We start from the raw sequence: 18,799 nt of genomic DNA, 5'->3' as shown, positions 1-18,799 counted from the left end.
CGAAATTAATAACAAAAATTATTTTGCACGCATTTTTTTTTTACATATTCCGTCGTATTTATTTATAATTCAGTTTATGCTACATGCATTATGTACAAAAAGAATAATTAAACGTGGCGACATTTGGCATGTATTAACGATCTCTCGATGAAAAAACCAGGGAGAACTTATCGATAATGTCCTTGATAAATAATGGTAGTACACGTATCCCGTATATACACTTGTTTGCACAGATAATAACGCATTTTTGAAGCAAGTATCGAACTGTGTATGTACAGAATAAATTCCACACTTTCATCCGTAAACAGTGTCGAATCTTTCAATGCTATGGCAATAAAATACAAGGAAACAATTAAACAATTACCATCTGTTTCTTCCAATTTTATAATTATTTTCATCAAATACCACTTTCGATGTTATTCAATCGTAATCACACAAACTGTAATCATAAACTGTCTGCTCATCAGACAAAGGCAATTCTTGCACAGGTTCACATTCTGAAGAGTTCAAGTACGTTCCGTATCCTCCCGTGTCGCGATTAAATATTTTAAATAACCCCGAGATATAATATTCACCTGTCGATGGTTTTTAGAAGTTAGAACGTCGGCGATTGTCAACACAGATTACATTTTATTCGATAACACTTGTTCAATATTTTATAATCAGACATCAGACTTCATATGCATGAAGAATATTTCTTGCGAATAATATTCCATATGCATCTGCTTTCTGATAATTCGTTATTGGTAATTGGTAATCTGCTAAGATTTTTTTTGTCGCTTATACATATATACTAATATTAATGTACAGAGGCCCTTAAATAATGTTTCCCCAAGAACAATTAATCTCCGTGTACGTTGGAAACAACATTTCTTTGTGCACTTCACTGAAAGTGTCAATTATCAGCGCCGTTGCATTAATTCGATTTACTTTGAAAAGAAGTTCATCAATAGAAGTACATGGGTAAACGACAACTTTGCAACGATTTCTTGCCACACAAGATTTTTCTGTCACTCTATATACTCAGGTACGATTTGAGATTAACAAATTGGAATGCCCGATAATTGCATTTGCAATAATACACTTGGGATCTAACGTCTTTAAACGCGAAGGCCCTGAAAAAAGCATACGAAATAGTCCATCAATGCGTACCATTGTCAGATTCAGTATAAAGAAATAAATTGTCGTTGAAAAACGACACGTTTGATCAAATACAATGGCGACCAGGAGGGGTACGTCGATGTACATTTCTTTAGAAGACAAATATGACAAACCAGTGTGGACTCTCGTCTACAAATACGTATTAATCTCTTGCGATGTTCTCCGATTTAATTTTATCGTAAGAGCGACTATACACGTTGCCTTTGTTATACTAATGCATCGCGTCGTTCAAATCCTTCTTTAGAAAATGTAACGGATTTGTAAGTCAAAATGGCCGTACTCGCAATTTGGTCCAACTGGTACTCGAATATAAGGGCATCGGAGTTAAAATCTGCCAATCGTGACCAATCGTCTGCACGCCTTGTACGCGAATTTACAATTCATATATCTATACATGAAATATATAGAATGTACCAAAGTGAGCGTTGTTCTGATACAAATCTTACGTCATCGCCTTCAATGAAATTTAACGTTGGAAAAGGAAGATCTCAGAAAAAAAAAAGAAATTCGAAATTAATTGATATTAAGATATTCTAGTGTACGCTTGATAATATTAGTATAGATTTGATGTATAATAACAATATTATCCATCGATTTGTATACTCATTTTGGAACAGGTTCTCCTTAGTAACAGACGCAGCTATATTTATTCTTCTTTAACAAGTGATTTAAATAAGAAACGTTTCATTAATGGTACAAATACCAATACTAGAAACGACGTTCGTTATACAAAATTACTAAGTACTCCCTTATGAAACTATGGGTCCTAGACATCCTTCATCGCGGTAAGAAAAATTAAGCGTACGTCTAACTGCCTCTGATATTTAAAATATTATGTGCATAGTTATATGTATATGTATACGTGCCTCTCCCCATACACGGTATAATGAATAACTTCGTAAACATTAACGTCTTTGCATTTATTTTCTTCGTTGAAACGCCGGTAAATGTACTTTAAATGTTAAACAATAAAAAGGAAATGTTGCATACGTATGTATAACGTGTATTATTTGAATCCGATCACGGTAGAAACAAGTCCAAAACTGCCAATGCTTAGTATTCTATGCATAACCTAACTTAACACTGCCCTTTACGTGTAATTATTACCAGATTGCAAATGTTCATGTAAATGCATATTTTATACGCATTATATACGCAAGATATATGCAAAATGCGTAGATGTCAATAGCCATCGTCAAAATCATCGTAGCCGTTTCCGTCACAGTTACAGTCAGTTACAATCGTTATAGTTACCGTCACGATTGTAATCATCGTCATAGTCATGCAATAAAATACTATACATGTCCATACCCTTATTCTATCATATTATTTTATATACATTGCACATACCGAGTACTTGCACAGTATGCATATTTTAAGTGCATGAAAGACATACGCTTTTCTCCCACCTAACCTACACGAACATCTGCAGTCTAATTATTACCCCTTGATGTATTCATCAGCGTTATATTAATTTCGTCTACGTTATGCTACTACGTTTACTTTCAAAGGTTCGAACCTATTAGCAGGTAACACTACTATCACGGGCGACATTTGGCTCTGTAATTTCTCGTAAAACTTGCCATTACATCTTTTCTCTTATTTCCCGCGCGTCAACGCGATACAACCAAACCGACAGACAAGAATATCCGCGTGTCTTCACTTGTACTTTTCTTTTTATTTTTTTCGTTTACAACACTGCGAATTCGAAAACAACCGCGCGAACAGTACCACGCCCTCCTCCCTCGCAGCGAAACATTCAAATATTATCGTCGATAAGAAAAATACGTATTCTTTCATTTTTATTATTATTATTTATCGTACAAGCTCGTGAAACGTCGACGTCGCAAATGGAGACCGCGGATGCTCTTCGTAAAAGACGGGGAAACGTTCGAAAGTATGATATTAAACGAGTATTTTAACGCACAAGCAAACGATCGTTACTTCGCTTCTGTAAGTGAGAAAATTTGTTTTGAATGAGCGACGCAGAACAAGATTTACATAGATTATACCGCAACGTAGATAATCACAATTCTCTCGGTCTTAAATAAAATTTACATATGAAATTCGAGTTATGTACATGATGAAACCTCGTTAAGATTGCTACACCATAAATTCGTATGAATTAAATAGCAAAAATTCACTTCAAAAGATCAATAGAATTGAAATTATTGACAATTGTTTCAGAGTTTGATGAATCAACTGCAGACTGCATTGTCTAGATTGGTACAGATTTTAATACCTCAGCCTTATTAATTTTTCCTACAGTATGTATAATATATATATGCATACGAATATGTATATATGTATATGCATTTTAAAATGTAAAATACTTGACTGTGTTCTTCATTTTTCGTACAATTACACTTTATTATTTACGCATGTACATGCGTGTATTCTCTAGTACAGTGTACCAATGCTGTACATAACAAAGACTCACTGTATATCGTAGTGCGCAATGTCATTTTACCATTTTTATGTATAGTGTTACTTCTCGTATGTTCGGTATATTTTTTTTTACATCGTTCAGTGACTGGTATATAATTATATAACAATTTTAAAAATATTTCAGAAATAAACAAGAAATAATAAAATGACTATAATAAATGATAGCAGCTTAGAACGTAGTAAAAATACATTACTGCGGATGATGATGATGATGATAATAATAATAATAGTAATAATAATAAAAAAAAACTTACGAAGAAAACAGTAGGTGCAAATAAGGGGTTTGATTAAGTGCGTATTTTTTTTTTATACACGGAGAGGTGGATTCGGAGGAAGGAGTTAGGAAGAGAATTATATGCAGTGAAGAAAATGCCAGTAGAGTAGCCGCCACTTTACTTTACTTCTGTTTTCCTAGATCACAGTCACATGTATGGCTGCTAAGTCACGGAACATATTTCATCACCATTTTTAACAAAAAAAAAGAAAAAAAAAAGAAAAAAAATGTAATAAAGGAAGAAAATATGAAAGTACTTTCAAAATCTTATCAATACTGGAAAATAGTTCACTAGTTTACACAAGTACAAAATATAATATTTCACTTAAATTCTTTGAGAGGGGCAAGTGCGAGAGACACCCGATCCCTGATAAGATCTCTTCCTGTACGTACAAAACTATTATAGGCAATAATTTAATCGATCATGAAATTAACTAACACATGTTAAAAGTATCTTCTAACATCCATGATTTACAGACTGAAATATACGAAATTTTTCATTAAAAACGATTACTTTCGGTTGATTATTATCTGTCTCTTTATATTAGTTGTACGTAACAAATTAAATTATACAGCTAACATAAAATATACATTGCGGAAATTGAAACTCTAAAATAAAGATATATGGTATCTAAAATATTTTTCATAATAAAATAATATACTTACAAAAAAATGTTGAATACCTTCAGGTCAAGATAACTTGTGCTTCAATACAATCTATAACATCAGTTAAAAAAGTTTTTGTTTAAATGGAACCTAGTATACTGAAAAAATTGCAAGTTAAAAGTGCAATCAGGCTGTCGTTTACGTATGATTGTCAAGTCTTAACGCAGCAATTTAAAAATATTATGTATAATAAAATAGATGTGATGAAGCATCTTGCAAAAACAAAATGGAGGAATATCTTACGAACTATTAATGAGAATATTATCATTTAAAAGGTATAATATTTTCTAACAAGTTTCACTGATGAGCGTCTGAATATGAACATTAAATTATATTTTTACATAATAAATACAGTTTTAGAAAAAGACCGTTTAGAGGAAAATAATCCCTCTCTTCTCGTATTTTTTTTCACAGAAGTGATCAGTGCAGATTTCAAGTGTCTCTTCTCTTAAGTTATTGCTTGCCACCGGTGCGTTTAACGCTCCATAAAAAATAATAAATCGAGAAATGGTAAGAGGTTAATATAATTATATTATATACAAATAATAATATCCTAACACTTTAGGAAAGGGTTAACTTTGGAGGAGGGTGGGGGGACCGTCCCGTGTGCAAGAGTCCACGACATACGAAGGCCCACAATTTGTAATTGTTTTATCCTAATCCTGCCTGCGCTTTCAATATAATTATTATTCTACAAATTACAATGCTATATTCTACCACTTCGGGTGTACCCTAAATTTGATAATATATACTCAGTTAGTGTATTGTATTTTTTTTCTATTTACAAAATATGTAGAATAGACATTGTTCCTATCCTAACTACAATATGCGTGCCGTGGCGCGAGACTTTAAACCTTTCAAGGTGCGCTTTTCATAAACATATCACTAATTACATAATCTATTTTACAGCCAAATTCAACAATCTCTACTAAAATTCAACGCATTACCAAACATGATCTGAAATTATCTGTAACATAAAAATAATAATTTTATCGATAAAATGCGTTAAAATAAATGGAATACAATATATAATTTGCATGATGAACAACGAGTTCCATTAAAAAGCGTAGTAACAAAATTCAAATCCCAACAACCTATTCAATAAATTTGAAGTTCTCTAGAGAACTCTTCTCGACATTAATTTCCTATCTCGATGTTCGGTGTATTAACATTAAATTTGCAAATATATTTCACCTATGTTTAATTATACGCATTCGACAACGGGGCTAAAGATAAAAACAAATAAATTTGTCAGGGGCCAAAAAAAATTAATAAAAAAAAAAAGATACGGCCTATATAAAACCGCTTACAACTAAATTGGTCAAGAAAAAAAAAAATAATAAAAAGAACAAGTCGACCAATTTTAAAATATTTATAAAATGCACACGAACGCGTTGAATTTCAGCAGAGTTCTAAAAACAGTAGATAAGTACTTTCGAGAATATTGGAAACATATTAGATATTATCTATATCAAGTGGTGTCTAACAATTAATTCTTTACTATTCGAGGGACTTATTACGCATGCATTCCCTTGTTTGTCGCCGCACAATGGCACGATTTTTATCTCCACTGTTATAATCTATGAATCACCAAAGAATGCTTCCGTCTTAAAATTTTCAGACATAGCATCATAGATACTTTAAACTCTCCAGATATCTCCCATTCCAAGTCATGCCATAGTATATACAAGTAAAATAAACATATCTGTTACTGCATTACATAAATTTTGTGCAATATTTATCGCAGTTTTCATTCTATAGTTTTTCTTTTTCATCTATATCATATATAAAGTATAACTAAAGTATATAAACTCTGATTTCATTTTATAATGCTTCATTAATTCTAATACTCTCTAATTACGATTTTCTCTTCCTCTTTCTTTCAAACATACCCAGACACATCCTACACATGCGCGCAACTTCATTATCCTATATCATGCATACTCTCTTTCTTTCTACCTGGATCTCATAACATTTTTAACAATGTTTAACAATGGCTTAGGCCTTTCATAATCCTGCCAAGGTGTTTCGATGTACAAATATCGGTCATGCATTTGCAATTGTACAAGTAAGTATGAATTGTGATTCCATACTGTAGTAAAATAATTTCCATACTTCTTTACACTTTACCCGTTCATAAATCATCTTTGGATTTAGAATGCAGAATAGTATTGTCTTTCCTTCTGATAGAAAGCTCTTCCTTTTTCGAATTACATATCTCGAAACCGTTGCTATGTGATTATATTATTTGTTTTTCATTTTGTTATCAAACAATATAATATGATTAAGCTTGTTAGTTGAGCTTCTAACTGCCTAATGAGCGTTATCATTGCTAAAATACAGTAAATTCTTTACTACGCGAACATTTCACAATTTTACATATCATTATCCAATGGAACACAGATATCCGAACACGCGACATTAAGTCAACATTAGCAATGTCGAAAAACGTTCGATTCCTCTTCAGTTTTATATACAATATGAAAAATTTACTGATATGTGTACATCAACTCACCTTGATATGCCTGTTTAAGTAACCTGCAACAGATTACATCAAAGTTCGAATTGCACTAAAGCCTTGCAGCACTTTACAACTCGCAAAAACTTGTACATCAACAATTTTTTCAATAAAAACTTTCCTTTTCAATGGATAATGATGTACTCGTGCTGTGGAGTAAGGGGATGCATAGTATCACAGTTGGCACGTGGATGCTAGCTACCACTACTGCTTACAGGCAGTGAATGTGGAGCTCCCATCGATGTAGGTGGAGCAGTCAATGGTCCTACGAGAGTAATTATTGTAATAATTGTTGTTAATAATTCCTAATGAAAAGGCATTTAATAATTACCAGTCACGTTAGGTGAAGGTTCGGAAACAGGTAATGGACTAACCAGACTGTTAGCACTCATTGGCGTTGAATTAGCTTTCAATTTTTGCCTAACCTCTCTGATTTTCAATTGCAAACTTGTCTTATTAGGAAATATATCCGAATGTTTAGCTTGAAAAGCTGTGGTTGCTTGCGTCGAAGGAAAGTAACCATTTTCTTGAAATAATTGCATCACAAGAAGTCGACGTTGTTCTAACACTTTCCTATGGCCGCGTTCATTTTCACTTCTACCAATTCCGACCGAGTTTACAGCACCTCCTCCAGGTGTCTTTGGTGTTCGAGGAGAATTAGCGTCGACGTCTCCTACTAGATCGCTGTTAGCCCTATACATATCAGCGTTAAAATCTGGACCAAAGAATGTATTACCCGTCAACTTGACACTGGAAGTTGATTTTGGAGTAGCGGACACTGACACATCTGACTCAATATCGTCCTCATTCACTGTTGAAAACACAATATTTTTATTATAATAAATAAATTTGAGAGGTGAGATATTTGTTATAACATTATCAAACTAATTACTTGTAGGCCTATGAGGTCCTTGCACAGACTTCTTTCGGTAATTTTGCATTTGCATCGACGATTGTAAATTTGACGAATGTAAGCCTGACGTCACTACTGAACCGTGACCAGATGAACCTGCGGTATTGATACTGATTGCACTTGGACTTTGTATATCCTCTGGTTTGAATTCCGGTAAGGACGAGAATTTTTCTTGAAAATTGACTTGCTCGAGAACTCTAGAATAATTTATTTAATGAAGACATTGTGAATCGTTGAAATACTCGGAAATTTGAAACCATTTTCGAATACCTGTCCATTCCATCTTCAACGTTTTTCTTAAAGAAGGATCCTTTCTTTGTAGACGGTGACGGCGAAGCATGAGATTCTGAGAAATTTTGTTGTTGCTGCATCTGTTCTGTGGCTTGTGATGTATTCGTTTGAGTACGATTGTCACAATGCTGAGACGTCAAAGGCCCATGGTCTCCTGCATTCGATGTGGGAGGCATTGCTATAAAAACACGAGACATTTAACAATTTTACTTCTTTAAATTAATTGAACACGATGATTACTTTTCATACGAAGAATGGAAAATAATTGAAGTTAACCATTAAGAAAATATTATAAAGTCATACCCATTGATTGTCTCCTTTGTAATGGTGCTCGACCAAGTTGTGCCGGAGTTGGGGCTAACATGAAAGGACCTTTAGTTGGACCTATATCATTATTTTGGGCTTCATCCATGGAATACGATTTATTTGTTGAGACGTCAGTGCTGCCGTGATTATTGAGTGGCGTATGAGGAGTATGCGGAGTAGAAGGCTGCTTATGTTTATCATTCGTAACAGGCAGGAGAATGCTCATTGTATCTTTTCTATCTTGCTCACATTTAATATTAGTTACTGTAATCAAAACAGATTGATCTCCACATTTGTTAAAATGTGTCTACGCTTTGAAAAATCAGAATTATTTCGAACACCTAACATGCTATTTGTTAATTATTTAATGCATTCTGTATATCTTACCATAAAACTGAGCGTGATTGTTTCCTACTTGATTCTCATTTTTCTCGGGTTCTGCAAGACGTGCTATGGGGTGACCAATTCCCCGGTAAGTCGACGTTGTAGAAGTTGTCGAAACCGAGTAAGGTTTACTCACAATAACACTTTGGGTTTCCAACTTATTACCAGAAACTAAACCTTGTGCAGGTATGTTGCGGTTGCCAGCATCTACGATAAACAATATTTATTCACTTGTATTGCCTGAAGCTTGTAGTAGGGTGGACATTACAGATATACTAATTTTTGATCAAGCTTTGATACTAAATGAATCGGACACGGAATATTAAGAAAAAATAAATAATATCATAACATAATATTAATTCTAAAATGGTTATTCATTGAATGAACTTACCAGAAATTGGGATGTGAAAGCCACAGTACATCCGGGGATGCGGGGGTGTTGGACCAAGGTACTGCGATCCCTGCTGCGGTTTGGAAACAGCCACCAAATCGTTATCGAGCAATGTTAGAGTGAACGATGGTTGATAAGGGACAGCTGAAGTAAGGGGGCGAAGAATAGTGCCTAAGGACTGCAACGGCTGCTGTTGTTTAAACAGAGCCATCATGGATTTTGATCCACACTGTCAATATCGTTAAATTTTTAACTTAATTTTTGAGTTTATTCGCATGTGTTTACATTTAAATCTTCCGAAGTGCAAGAGTCCATTGCTCCCTCAATTCAGGTTTCAATATTAAAAATAGAAAAATAAACAAATAGAAATAAATATAAAATTGAATAATATTGTAGGAATATAAGTAGGCACGTGCGAATAGCACTCGGATTGCACTAATCGACAGTATAGTAACTATTCATACCTTATTCTCAGACATTTGAATGAATATAGAATTCATAAGTATTCACACATGCCCGAATGAAAAGAAAGAACAAAACACTGCTACATTATACATCTCAACCTCGTCTGGGGTATATTAGGTATGTATGTTACTAACACATATGTTTGATTATTTATAATTGTAGAACACTTACAGAATGTAATACCGGAGCAGCTGTAAATTTAGGCATGTTTCTTCCATTTTCATGAATGCTTGCTACTAAATTGCTCATGCTGTATTGTGTGCTGTATTGTTGTTCGGTTTTCACTGGTTCCGGTTTAATAACTTTTGGAGATATCGGCATGGTTATGAATGCTCCACCAGTGGGTTGAAAACCTGACACTCCAGTCGGATTGACAGGACTGTGGTAAGGGTACGTGCTCGACAAAACTGAGACAGCTCCTCCCTTGTCCATAGGAGTGTGATGATATTTTGTCGTAGTTTCTATACCTGTTGAAGGTATTCGTGCTAGACAAACGGAGAAATTGCCTTTACCATAGAATACTACGTCACTAAACATTATAATTTTGAATCGAATGTAAATACCTTTTATAGGTTTAGGCCTGCAGGTGACTTCTTGTTTTACGGTTATTTCCCTCTTTTGGCCACTTACAGGCGAAAACCGTGGTTGCGCGTACTTTTTTTCGCCATCCTCGTCTTGTACATCATTATCGCTATCTGTTAATTTATCTTTGCACTTCAAATCTATTTCAGGCTGTGGATCTTCACAGATTACCATTTGATCTTCGTCTGATGCATTACCGTCTTCCTCCTGCTTTAGATCAGGTTCTGGATCTTCGACTGGGACAGCAATTTCCATTATCCGATGTGTGTGTGACTGATTAATAATCTGAATAAAAAGAAATAATTTAACGTAACAAATTGTAATTAAAATTGTTCGCTTTATCAGTGATCCAAATAATTTATACCTCAACGGTGGGAACTTCATTATATACTGTCGTAACGGGAACAGTGATTTCATCTGTAGCTCTTGGCGTTAATGGTACGTCGTCTGTTGGTGGTCCCATATCCGTTTCTTCTCCAGTACTGTTCAATTTCCCTCGAGATTCGCTACCTTTGAAACTTGTTGTCGAAGATTTCCGTCTATCTTTGCTACACCATTTCCAATCCGGATGTGCTTTAAAATGCGCTTCTTTCACCTCTGACGCAAGATCATGATATTTTTGCTTTTCTTCTGGACCTAAAGCATACCACCACTCTCCCAATATCTTGGATACGGTGCGATTATCCTGATTCGGATGTCTCTGATGTACCACTGCGCGATGCCGTTTTGAGAAAATCATAAATGCATTCATCGGTCGGCGTATTCTATCTTTATTCTGTGAAATTGTATAACAAAATGAAATTTTTAGCATTAATTTCGATACAATGTATAAGAATAAACTTAGTGAAATATAAGTTTTCGTAAGTAATAATGTTAACTTACTTTTAGTGGACTTTGAGGCTCTTTGGAATGCAACGCACTAAGGGACTGACTGCGTCTCTTATTGGCATTAGCCTCAACTTCTGCAGGTGTTGTTGGTTCTGCTTCAAAGACATCGTCATCTTCTTCCTCGGCGGGGGTAATAGGATCTGGACCCGGACCAGGTCCATCTTCACCAGGTGTGCTCATACTTATTGGAATTGGAGGTGCGCTCAAAGGTGGACTTAATGCAGATGGTGGAGGACTGACTTCTGTTTGTTCCAATACTGTCGTCTGCCAGGAAAAAGCTGCAATGAAATGTGTGCGTTAGTAGAGATGACCGTCGTTAGTAATGATATGGAAATATCAAGAAATAATATAATGTTATTACAATTTATTAGTAATCCACTAAAATGTAATATAATCAAAATGACCCCTCCCCAACATTACATGCAATTGTATGTACTATTGATGATACATTTTACAACAAATATGAAAACATCCGTACATTTTGTTTGGCAATGAGAACTCAAACCTTTTTTCCAGTTGCGCACTGCATTGTTCAGTAATGATGGGGGATGGGGCTGGTATACAGGAGGAACATCGTGGCTGCCATCTGTGAAAGTCTCGCCGTTTAGTCAAATTCACTAACATTACGATGGCATTAATGCAAAATGGTAGGTATTCTTCTATAATGCTTTACACTAAAGTAGACTTTCATGTCGATAGATTAAAATAAACAATTTTTTGCATTAATTAAAATACAATATATATTTCAAACTTACACAGAACACCATTGTTTTTTGAATTTTCTTCCCTGGTTGGTTGAGTTTTTGGGATCTGTACCAAATGTCCAGGTTGAACGATTACGTGCTGGAAGACGCTTGTTGGAGTAGGTGGATTCGAAGCTTCTGTGGTAGTTGTCATTACAACGCTAGTAGGCGGTGGTTGACTTCTTTGCATATCCATATGTGTGGACACATGCGTGGCTACTTTACTTGCCTGGTAATAACATTGCATTGTTACTATTTTTTTTTTTTTGCATCAGTTTACGCTGTTTAAGGAACTATCTTTGAGACGACACGAAAGCTGTAAGTTTATTATATAAAATTGCTTACTTGCTGCAGTACCGACAATTTATCAATATGGACGGATGAAACAGCAGGTGACTGTGGAGGTTGACATTGCGCTTGATGTAACGACGGTGGAAGTTGACCCAAGTGATTAATTAATCCTGATCTATATTTATCATCCTGATTAGTTATGTGGCCTGTTGTAGCTACGTCCATACTATTTTTTATCACAAGATACTTTTTTTCGTGCTGGTGTTGCATCACGTAAATTGGCTGGTTTTGTGGTTGCGGTGCATAATCAACCGGTTGTTCCAGCGGTTTATGCAAAAGAGTTAAGTTTTGTGGTGTCGGCGCAGACAGTGGGATGTGAGGCGAGTGAGACTGTTTCAATATTTGCGAATTTTGCTCCGAAATTTCCGAGTGATTGGGAAAACTATTGTTTGTCGTCAGTGCATGTTGAAGAATTATGCCTTGTTGTTGTTGTTGAGCCATAGTCGTCACAACCGAGGGGTGTCGCGGCGGTGGGCTTTGCTCCGACCATGACAAAGTTAAATTGGGTCCAGGCATTCCACGGCTTACGGGAGAGATTCGTATCACACTTGTTCCTATACTAGCAGGGACAGGGGCCGTTGGAGCTGGTCGATTTGACCTAACCACTCGATTAGGTTCAGGTTTTATCACTTGTTGTTGATACTGAGTAAGAAACGTGGATTGAGTAGGTGAATGCTTCCATTTCGCGCCAGGCGAAATCAATGGAGGTGCGTGATGAGCAGGACTTGAAATAGGCATAAAGACATTGTTTTGATTAAGACCCAGTGGCGGTACTGGAGACTGATTGATGCATGGGGATATCGAAGATTGTCCTGTTGGCGATGAAAAAGCTGGCGTTGCGGATCTAGAACTTCCTAAGGACACTATCATAAAAATATAACGCAATCGTTAGTAATTTACATGTTTAGTATATAAATCGTTACGAATAGGAGACCCACCGAGCATATTAGCAGCTTCAGTTTCATCTTGATCAAATCGACCAGCAATTCTTCTATCTCCATAATTTGGAGAAGTGTCGGAGTCTCTCGATGTTTCTTCCCCGTCCATCCTACCACTGCGGGAAAGCATTTCGTAATGTATGCAACTTTCGTTAACGGTTTTTTATTTTTTTTTAAATTCGAATAATCTCTTACCCAGGAAACGTATTTGTTGGACCCCTAAGACCAGATCCTTTCAAACTAAGATGACGAGAACAATATCCCCTTCGTTGGCTTTCTTTGGAACATCCCTCTTTGCTACAGAGTCGACGCCACTGTTTACCATTGAACTTTTTTCTAACTCCACTTGGTGTAGCCACTACATCACCTTTTTTATATCTATGTGGCGTTGCCGCCTGAGATCTATTCGACGTGCAATGAGAAATTCATGCATCTATAGTATTTTTTTTTGCTTATCATAACCAAGTTAATGTTATATATATATATATATAAATCGTTAGCAATGATACCTGGGCGTGGCTGCTTGAGAGCGAGGAGTTATACTGCGTTGTTCAACTAGACTACTGGTACTTCCTCGACTTTGCATACTGCTCCTTTTACTGCTCCCTGACAATTTTGCATCTGTGAGTTCAATATATTACAATTACTGTATAATATAATACTCTTGCATTTTTTCTCGAGGATTCGATTTTTTTTCGTTAAACGTATTCACTAAACAAGTTTTGATATTTTGAATGTACACAATAGAATTTCATCTAACCTGCATCCGAAGGGAATGTAATGTCTTCCCTATCTAAGTCATCTTCGCTTTCTAAATCATCGTACGGTCGATTTCCATTACTTAATGCTATGCTGGCAGAATGTGCAGAAGTGCCTAAAGTCATGAGAGGACTAGTACCAGTCGTTCTGTAATAACCACTTGTGTCACTATGAGTTGATATATGAGATGTATGGTGAGAAGTGTGATGGAGTTGCAAAATTGGCACTGCTGTTGGAGCTTCCGAAGAATTTCGATAGCCATGTTCTGGAACTGAAACAACGTTGTCTTCAATTCAACATGAGTATATCTCAACCCTTTGATGGCGAATATATAGGTCGATCGAGTTCCATCCGCTACCAAAGGGTTAACAGAAGTCGTCAATTACTAGTTTATTATGTACAGAAGCCATACCAATTCCTTCAACCCTTGAAGAATCACAGTCTTCCAATCCCTCCTCTAGCTCGTCCCACCAGGGAGGTTGCACTAATCGTAGATCCGCGCGTTTCACAACATAACTGTCACTCTGATCATCTTCCCTTGGTATTTTAACAACAAAACGCTTAGGCTTCGTTAAAATCTTGCACACCGTCCCTTTTACAAACACTTTAGCCGCGTCGATGTGATTGTTCGACGTTGGACATCTGATACAAACTTTTGCATCTAAAGTCACTTGGCCCACGGACGGGCTTGCATCCCCTATAACGTCGTACCTCCCCGTACCCAAAACGTCAGTGTAACGCACTAGTTTTCTTTCACCGTCGAATTCTATGTAAATCTCTCCTTGAACAACGTTACGAATAACACCCGGATAATAATATGAATCCCTTAAAGCTAACACTCTGTGGTCGCGCCACTCACTGAGATCAATAGCAACAGTAGCAGGCCGAGGACGTGAACGTAAAGGTTCTTCTCGAAGAGAATAATCCACTGCTGTACTTTGGGGTGGTAGAACAACCACCGAATGTCCTGAAGATATCTAAAAAACAAAAAAAAAATATTTCTATCAAAATTAATACCCATGAACGTTGAAAATGGTACTCTTGCATTTTTATGTTATAGTTAGTGATGATAGTTAGATGATAAATTCTAAGCGTTGCTTCAACTAATTCAGTCAAGACGTAATAAATCGCATTATTGCTAGCATTCATCTATAACATTCTTATATACTTTTCACGGTTCAAGAGTATATCGATAAGAAACTGTACCCTCGGAGAAAAACGGTTCAAGTTAGACACCGCGACGACACGCGACGATTTTATCTGTCAAGTGTGCATACTTTAGCAAAGTTAGTTATTGAAATTCAGTGATTACTTTAGTCGCATCACGTCCTTCATTAAATGCAAATACGGATATATAAAAAAAAAAAAAAAAAAATAGTCTGAGTCATTTGTACGTTAAACTTTTAAGTAAACGCTTTTCGTTTCGGTTGTTTAAATATTTCGATCTAACAGTGTTCTCGATACATTTTTTTAATAGTTCTAACGAACCGTTTTCCAAAACACTACAGTAAACTGCATTTGCTAAGAAACTTGGTCCAATAATTACGTTATCGATGATGCCACGGCAAACGTTTAGAGACCATCGATACTGAAACGCTACCGCCTCCCATCCAATGAGGGTTTCCAGAAGACCAATAATGCAAATTGCGTCTGTTAACGTCAGCGATGTTGGTAAATACATTTGTCATGATAACAGTCTTGACGAGCTTTAAAACGTTACAACAATGTTGATAATTGTTGTAAATAGGCCTTGAATACTTACATACGCTGCATTAATGATTATTACTTTGTAGCGCCGCATGTAAATTTCTTCAGCAAAATTGTTATTCACTTTTTATACTTTAAATATGAAATATAAGAGGTACGGCAAAAACGGGGACTATTTAAAAGTCCATAAATGCACAATGTCGAGAGAATGCCTATAAAATTGATTTTCCCTATTGTTTACTTCAGGAAGTAGATCGGTTTGGCTTCTGAGAGATTCGCCCGTCGGTAATCTAATTTCTGACATAGCTAATCTTTTGTTAATTCCTACCCACGCGACACTTTCGTCTATGTACACTTACACGGATGCTCTGTGCATATTTATGAACGTGAAAATTACTAAGTGCACGAGGTAAACAAAAAAAAACGCAAACAGGCACGTTACATGTTGCATATTTCTGTTACGATAAATTGATGAAAATTAATTGAAATAAAGCAACACCGGCGCGACAGATAATGCGAATCAGTTGAAGAGAGCCAAACGTTCCCGCTAAGTCTTTCTCATGAATACTTGCACGTACTTGATAACAATCGGATTCTTGCTGTTGTGGTGATTGCCGAGTTGCTAAGGTTGACTGCTGGACTAAACCTGATTGACCGAGTGGCATATTCGGCGCCCGTATGTTCACCATATTGTTTATATTGCTTGTTACATTGCTGATTTTGTCCATCTCCTCGAGCTCCGACGGATCGAACTTTCGTTTCTTTGGAAGTTTCTTAGCGCTGATCGTTGGATCGGATGGATCCCGCTGGGGAGGCGCCGGCGGCGGGGGTGGTTGTTCCAGAATAGATTTTTCTTCAATCGAACTGCCGCCACCACCCCCGCCTGCTCCATATTGTCCACCTCCAAGGGGCTCCCGTTTTTCGTGCATCTCAGAATGAGCAGTCAGCATTTTGGCCACCTCACGCTGCTCTGTAAATTAAACATTCACCGTTCAATTACGCAATTTGTTAACCGTTTGAAAGTGTCTACGGTAGCAGCCAAGACGGAGCCGGGTCATATCGGACCCAGGTTAAAATTTATCTATTCCAAGGATCATTGAAGCATTAGTTAAAATATTCTTTTACGTGTACATATATATTTATTTACTATATGTTATGTATGTATAATATGTATAGCAAAGAAATATGTACAAAAATGTGATACAAAGGTTTACAACTTTGGCAATCTCATAATTGTTTTAAAATAAAATTTGATAAAGATATTTCAAAGATCTGAAACGTCAAGAATATAAAAGATAATCAATTTTTTGAAGGAGAAGAAAGGGCGGTAGTTCGTTGAAGTGTATCAGGATATGTACTCACAGTCTGTACAGTCGAGAGGAGGCTGTGTGCTGAAATGTGGCGAGTTGAAGCTGGGAGGGTGGTGACACCGGCTGGGTGCATACCTCAGCACCCGACTGTCGGGGACAGGATGCGTCGAGTCTGGGCTCTCACGTCTTTGTCTATCTTGCGACGGGGTTGCTGTTCCCTCTCCCAACTCCAATTCTTCTTCCCAGCCCCAACTGCCGAGCATCCTCCTCCGAAAATTCACCTCTTAGACGGACACTTTTCTCTTCTTTCTTAATTGCCCTGTACCTCTAGTCAATGTCCTGCAACAACAAAACGTGTTTCGAAACGGTTATATACCAGGGTTCTGCGAATACGATTCTCTCACGAGCAACCTCGTTTATTGCACGACGGTTCTAAACGGGATTCTTTTGTCCCAAGATGCAACAAATTTTACCATGGATTTCTTCTATCGACGAGTGCGTGATAACCGTGACTGATCGATCGAAGAGTTTGATCTTATTTGAATATTTAATTAGACGATTTCGTGGTAATTATCCCTTTATTTCAATTTGTTATTGACTTCGCGCGTTATCTTTCGATCGCGTTCAGATGAAACTATTGTAATTTTTCTAAAGAAATTTCGAGGGAAGGGGTAAATTAATTATTCACGACGGATCAGGTTGTCCGAAAAGTTTCTTTCGTTTTATTAATAAGTGATACATACACAATATTTTATGTCTAATGTTACATTATCGAATTGTGTACGATTCATTTTGCTCCATTACTGTTACACCATCAACATCTAAGAAATTAGATTGTCTATTTATATAAACGCTACCGCACAAAATAATTGAGTGCAAATTACGAAAGAAACCTTTGGGACAACCTAATAATTTATACTCTTAATTGTGCCGTTATCAGTTCTCCATGGTTTCGCCAGAAAATACAACATTGATATTTTTCTCACGGTAATATATTATTAAAGTTGGTGTTTTTTCTTTGTATGGAATGCATTGAAAATAATTGTCAATGTATATAGGACGGAGGGTTGGAACTTTGCAATATTACCGCTCCAACACACTTCATCCATCGGTAATGATGGAATAATTGAGCTCTGTCGATATAACAATAAATTGAAAATAAATGTAACCGTCGATTTAGTAGTATACACTCGTGTTTATTATTAATCGATACAGTGTTTAAATATAGAAAAGCAATAACTGGTCCACTTCAAATAGAAATGCAATATAAAATTTTTAATAGCCTGAACGACAGACCGAATAAGAACGCGTAACCGCCAAGTATTTAATTTGTATAATCAGATTTTACGCATGCTGTTACAAAATGGTCGCGAAGCTTATGAAACAACTGTTGATTGCATTCTTGGTGAATGTTTCTTTTCAAACTCTTTCACGCGTAAATACAAAAATGGTGGCGAAACAAGCAACGCATGGAAAAAGAGATTACAGGTGATGCGATAATTTAATACGAAACATTTTTACCGATCCTTAAAATTTAGAGAAACTACTGTAATTTATAAGAATTTAATTGAGATTTGATTATTTTCGACGATGCATTTTAGTCAATGCACCTATTTTTATAAGTATATTACACTCACATTTGCGGAGCAAGGTTTCCAAGTATGCATACGAATGAAAATAGAACCAGGAACTAGCTAAAAGATG

The 18,799-nt window shown here is 36.2% G+C and overlaps 1 protein-coding gene across 22 annotated transcripts in view; it reads right to left on the bottom strand.

The window, feature by feature from the left end:
* Positions 1-4,853: 4,853 nt before the first annotated feature.
* Positions 4,854-18,799, bottom strand: part of LOC128887757 (putative transcription factor capicua) — a 56,955-nt gene continuing 43,009 nt past the window's right edge. For 16 of the 22 annotated variants that reach the window (XM_054144013.1, XM_054144014.1, XM_054144024.1 and 13 more), the window contains 21 exons: positions 17,148-17,434; positions 16,364-16,755; positions 14,491-15,055; positions 14,080-14,364; positions 13,829-13,940; positions 13,515-13,721; positions 13,320-13,435; positions 12,376-13,244; positions 12,043-12,259; positions 11,793-11,873; positions 11,282-11,565; positions 10,764-11,174; positions 10,381-10,684; positions 9,989-10,302; positions 9,353-9,581; positions 8,965-9,168; positions 8,575-8,841; positions 8,251-8,449; positions 7,960-8,177; positions 7,399-7,878; positions 4,854-7,332 (listed from right to left, as the gene is read on the bottom strand). In XM_054144013.1, the coding sequence (XP_053999988.1) occupies positions 7,262-7,332; positions 7,399-7,878; positions 7,960-8,177; positions 8,251-8,449; positions 8,575-8,841; positions 8,965-9,168; positions 9,353-9,581; positions 9,989-10,302; positions 10,381-10,684; positions 10,764-11,174; positions 11,282-11,565; positions 11,793-11,873; positions 12,043-12,259; positions 12,376-13,244; positions 13,320-13,435; positions 13,515-13,721; positions 13,829-13,940; positions 14,080-14,364; positions 14,491-15,055; positions 16,364-16,735 (5,805 nt within the window). In that variant the 5' untranslated portion in view covers positions 16,736-16,755; positions 17,148-17,434 and the 3' untranslated portion in view covers positions 4,854-7,261. The remainder of the gene's footprint in view (positions 7,333-7,398; positions 7,879-7,959; positions 8,178-8,250; positions 8,450-8,574; positions 8,842-8,964; positions 9,169-9,352; positions 9,582-9,988; positions 10,303-10,380; positions 10,685-10,763; positions 11,175-11,281; positions 11,566-11,792; positions 11,874-12,042; positions 12,260-12,375; positions 13,245-13,319; positions 13,436-13,514; positions 13,722-13,828; positions 13,941-14,079; positions 14,365-14,490; positions 15,056-16,363; positions 16,756-17,147; positions 17,435-18,799) is intronic. The other 6 variants (XM_054144032.1, XM_054144034.1, XM_054144031.1 and 3 more) reach the window with 6 other exon arrangements.

The sequence above is a fragment of the Hylaeus anthracinus genome, unplaced genomic scaffold (assembly GCF_026225885.1).
Source record: "Hylaeus anthracinus isolate JK02 unplaced genomic scaffold, UHH_iyHylAnth1.0_haploid 11989, whole genome shotgun sequence".
NCBI lineage: Eukaryota > Metazoa > Arthropoda > Insecta > Hymenoptera > Colletidae > Hylaeus > Hylaeus anthracinus.
The sequence above is the reverse complement of the archived record's forward strand: the minus strand, read 5'-3'. Positions and strand labels throughout refer to the sequence as shown.